The sequence below is a fragment of the Nanorana parkeri genome, unplaced genomic scaffold (genome assembly GCF_000935625.1).
Source record: "Nanorana parkeri isolate BGI_ZX_2015 unplaced genomic scaffold, ASM93562v1 scaffold2229, whole genome shotgun sequence".
Taxonomy (NCBI): Eukaryota; Metazoa; Chordata; class Amphibia; order Anura; family Dicroglossidae; genus Nanorana; species Nanorana parkeri.
Genome location: NW_017308497.1, coordinates 176971 through 181532, shown reverse-complemented (window position 1 = coordinate 181532; position 4562 = coordinate 176971). Strand labels below are relative to the sequence as shown.

Genomic DNA, 4562 nt, shown 5'->3' with positions numbered 1-4562 from the left:
CCCCCTATATGATAGCACTTTATTGATGACCGGTGCTATTTAAGGTGACAGTAGGGGGTCTATCAGAACCCTGATGTCTCCTTTGCAGCCCACTGAAGCTGATCAGGTGCAGATTGAGCTTGATCAGCTTCTTCTCGGCCTCTCTGGCTGCGGAATGACAGCTCAGGAGCTGGGGGTGATGAAATCGTTGTCGTTTCCAGTTTCATTAAGCAGGGAGGAGATCAGCAAACAGATGTTCACTTGTCTCTCTTCCCTTTTACATGCTGACACCTGCAATGATGGTTTCTGGCCCTCGGGATGAGAAGCAGAGTCCCTGAAACAAAGTGGGTGATTCTAGGCGGCGGGAGGGGGGCACAAATTTACCAGCCCCAACAGTCGGCTTCATACGGGTTCCCAACAGACTCCTGGTGATATTCCCAACACATGCTTATGTTTGTATGTACATGTAGCCAGGGAGGGGGGACTTAAAAAAAAACCTTGTGTGTTTTATAAAAAATGTTTTTAACTTTGTCTATAAACATTTTTTCTTACTCAGCTTGATTGCCATCACATTGTGATAGCACACTAGTAGCGACAGGTTCTCTTTAAGGTGACATTAGAGGTCTATTAGGCCCCTAATGCCACCTTTGCACTCCAGTGAAGCTGATCAAGCACAGACCATGCTTAATCAGCTTCTTCCCCGGCCACAGCAGCCGAGAAATGACAGCTCTGAACCTGACAAAATAATTATTTCCATGAAGGAGAGAACAGTGAGCAGATGTTCATTGATATCCCTCCCCTCTTGCAGTGTACACCCGCTATGTTGGTCTCAGGTCCAGAGGAATGGCAGCAGAGCCCGGGTTAAATGGCAGGGGAGAATTTACTTCTAAGTCCAAAATGGAAGCTGTATATGTACACAAAGTCTCCAGATATAAAGTCCTCCTTGAGAAAGTGTTCGGGGTACCTACAAATGTTGGATGTTCTTTGGACCTCATTTATTGTCACTTTGTCCTGGACTCTTGTGGCCACGTTCCCTCTACACCAGACATAATTATCTACAGACTATCAGACTCACTGTGTTAGGACATCAAACGTTTCACTAGAGTTACCCTTTAACAAATTGATTTACAAAAAAAGGCATCCTGGGAAATACCAAGTCTTCCTATTTCAATAATGTGGGACGTGAAGTCAGCCTTCCATGTGCAGTAATTCTGGCCATTTTCCTTTAGGGCCTGGACCAAAGGGGAGCCAAATGATAATGCCGGCGAGGAAGACTGCGCACTGATGTGGACCAATGGAGAATGGAATGATGTTCCGTGCACCTATGATAACAGTTATGCAATTTGTGAACAGCCGCTCTGAGCTTTTAGCAGATACACAGAGAAGCTGCTTTCATTAGGAACATTAATAAATAGATTCCAGGTGGAGTAAACATCATGATCTCATTTTGTCCTCGGTCCCTTGTCATCATAGTCTCATTTTATCTCTGGTCCCTTTTATTATAATCTCATGTTATCCTTGATCCCTTGTCATTATAATCTCATGGTATTCTCGGTTCCTTGTCATTATAATCTCATGGTATTCTCGGTCCCTTGTCATTATAATCTCATGGTATTCTCGGTCCCATGTCATTATAATCTCATGTTATTCTCGGTCCCTTGTCATTATAATCTCATGGTATTCTCGGTCCCATGTCATTATAATCTCATGGTATTCTCGGTCCCTTGTCATTATAATCTCATGTTATTCTCAGTCCCTTGTCATTATAATCTCATGTTATTCTCGGTCCCTTGTCATTATAATCTCATGTTATTCTTGGTCGATTGTCATGATGGTCTCACTTTATCCCCATCCCTTTTCAGAATAGACTCATTTTATCCTCATTGCCTTGTCATCATAGCCTCATTATATCCTGGTCCCTTGTAATTATAGCCCCATTTTATCCCATTCCCTTATCCTCATAATCTAATTTTCTCCTCAGTCCCTTGTTATTATCGTCTCATTTTATCCCCCATTACTTGCCAACTTGCTTTATCCTCTTACCTTATCATGGTTTCATTTTATCCCTGGTCTGTTGTCATTATGGTCTCATTTTATCCATCCCTTGTCATCATATCCCCATGCCTTATAATAATCACCATCTCATTTTGTCCCCCAACCCTTGTCACCATAGCCTCGTTTTATCCACCTTCCCTTAGCATCTCATTCAATCCCAATGACTTTTCATCATGATCTCATTTTATCCCCAGAACCCTGTCATCATGGTCTCATTTTATCCCCAGTCCCTTTTCATCATGGTCTCATTTTATCACCAGTCCCTTTTCATCATGGTCTCATTATATCCCCAGTCCCTTTTCATCATGGTCTCATTATATCCCCAGTCCCTTTTCATCATGGTCTCATTTTATCCCCAGTCCCTTGTCATCATAGTCTCATTTTTATCCCCAGTCACTTTTCATAATGGTCTCATTTTATCCCCAGTCCCTTGTCATCATGGTCTCATTTTATCCCCAGTCCCTTGTCATCATGGTCTCATTTTATCCCCAGTCCCTTGTCATCATGGTCTCATTTTATCCCCAGTCCCTTTTCATCATGGTCTCATTTTATCCCCAGTCCCTTTTCATCATGGTCTCATTTTATCCCCAGTCCCTTGTCATCATGGTCTCATTTTATCCCCAGTCCCTTGTCATTTGATTCTCTCACATATGGTGCCTGACCACAGCTTGGAATTAATCTTGTTATTACATTTCAATCATAAATAAATACCAAATATATAACATATTTATCAGTTTAATATGATCTCTAGAAATATGTAGAAATAAACAATTCTCACCCTCACTACATAACAATCATTGCAAATGTGACAACTGCTAATAGTAATATAATGTCCGCTATGTACAAACTACAATAAAAATTTATTTACTAAGAACATTTTTCAATTTGATTTTAATTGCTATTAGTAATGGGCCAAAACAGGCCCGAGTTCAGTTTGAATTCAAACTTTTGAACATCCAGAAAGTTTGCATTTGAACTCGAACTCTATGCAAGACAATGGGGGTAGAACTTTAAAAAACAATTGTCCCCTTTAAGAGGGCTTACATGCAAGTTATTGGCCATAAAATGTGTATGGGGATCCGTGTACCGCCCTGGGGGACAGGAATGAATGAAAAAAAGTTTCAAAAATACTGTTTCTAATGGAGCAGTGGTATTTACATTGCTTAAAGTGTAACAATAAAAATGAAAAATTCCTTTAAATATCGTGCCTGGGGGGTCCCCTTACCAACCTTATGGGTTGATGGAAGGGGTTGTTTAAGGATGAAGGTAAGTTGCCAAGGGCTAAAAGCAAAATATTGTAAAGAAGATTTCCACGTGTGAGGATCGAACTCACGACCTTCAGATTATGAAACTGATGCGCCACCTACTGCGCTAACGAGGCCAAGGGCATAACCTTACGCTGGTGCATCAGGTGGCAGAAGTACTTGGAATATATCGTCAATGTTATGATTTTTCTTGGTTTTGTTAAAATAGATTTGCAGTAAAGAACTGCCTATTATATTCTGCCTTCCAGAAATGTCACCAACTCAAGCCCCTTCAGTTGCCCAACTAGCTCAGTTGGTAGAGCATGAGACTCTTAATCTTACCTTACAGCTCCCAGCATATTCACAGTCAGGTTTACATGGACATTCCACAGAGTTCCACACAATCAGCCGCCTCATCATTACAGACAAAGTTTGCCTTTCGAAAATGGACCCCCTGAAACTTGGAAAGCAAAGTAACCGGCAATGTTTTTGGAATAGGAAATAGTATGCCTTGGAAAAAAATGCTGATTTCTTGGCACCAACATGGCAGCTGACATACCATGTGGTAGATCAAGAGTTTGACGTGCTGTAATAAAGGATGGCATTGACCCCTACTGAATAGACACCAGCGCTCGCCGGTCAGGGAAATCCACCTTTTCTTCATCTTCCCCGTGGGATAGAAACACAGGCTATGCCTAATGTATTCCACCTTCCAGAAATTTTGCAAACACCAGCCCCTTCAATTGCCCGGCTAGCTCAGTCGGTAGAGCATGAGACTCTTAATCTCAGGGTCGTGGGTTCGCGCCCCAGGTTGGCGATCCAATTTTGCCATACTCTAGGTCACCCAAAAAGATGCACTAACCGATTGCGCCACAGAGAACTGTGAACTTGTGCCTTGAAGAAAATGGACAGGGTTTTACCAGGGTGAAAGAGTAGTGAATGTCATCCATTGCTGGGTTTGTAGGAAGGCGCTGGGCTCCACGTCTTCCCTGGTGGTCTAGTGGTTAGGATTCGGCGCTCTCACCGCCGCGGCCCGGGTTCGATTCCCGGTCAGGGAAATCCACCTTTTCTTCATCTTCCCTGTGGGATAGAAACACAGGCTATGCCTAATGCATTCCACCTTCCAGAAATTTTGCAAACACCAGACCCTTCAATTGCCTGGCTAGCTCAGTCGGTAGAGCATGAGACTCTTAATCTCAGGGTCGTGGGTTTGAGCCCCACGGAGGGTGATCCAATTTTTCCATACTCTAGGTCAGTGTTTTTCAACCTTTTTTGTGCAAAGGC

The 4562-nt window shown here is 42.7% G+C and overlaps 1 protein-coding gene and 2 non-coding genes across 3 annotated transcripts in view; all 3 read left to right on the top strand.

Moving 5' to 3' along the window:
* Positions 1 to 1351, top strand: part of LOC108801128 (hepatic lectin-like) — a gene marked incomplete at its 5' end in the record, with an annotated part of 9809 nt that extends 8458 nt beyond the window's left edge. Inside the window, one exon of the mRNA XM_018573082.1 lies at positions 1209 to 1351. Coding sequence (XP_018428584.1) covers positions 1209 to 1341 — 133 coding nt within the window. The remainder of the gene's footprint in view (positions 1 to 1208) is intronic.
* Positions 1352 to 4264: 2913 nt separating this feature from the next.
* Positions 4265 to 4336, top strand: TRNAE-CUC. Its single transcript has one exon. It is a non-coding gene; the product is annotated as a tRNA-Glu (tRNA).
* A 98-nt stretch (positions 4337 to 4434) lies between these two features.
* On the top strand, positions 4435 to 4507 carry TRNAK-CUU. The gene has a single exon. It is a non-coding gene; the product is annotated as a tRNA-Lys (tRNA).
* The last annotated feature ends 55 nt before the right edge of the window (positions 4508 to 4562 follow it).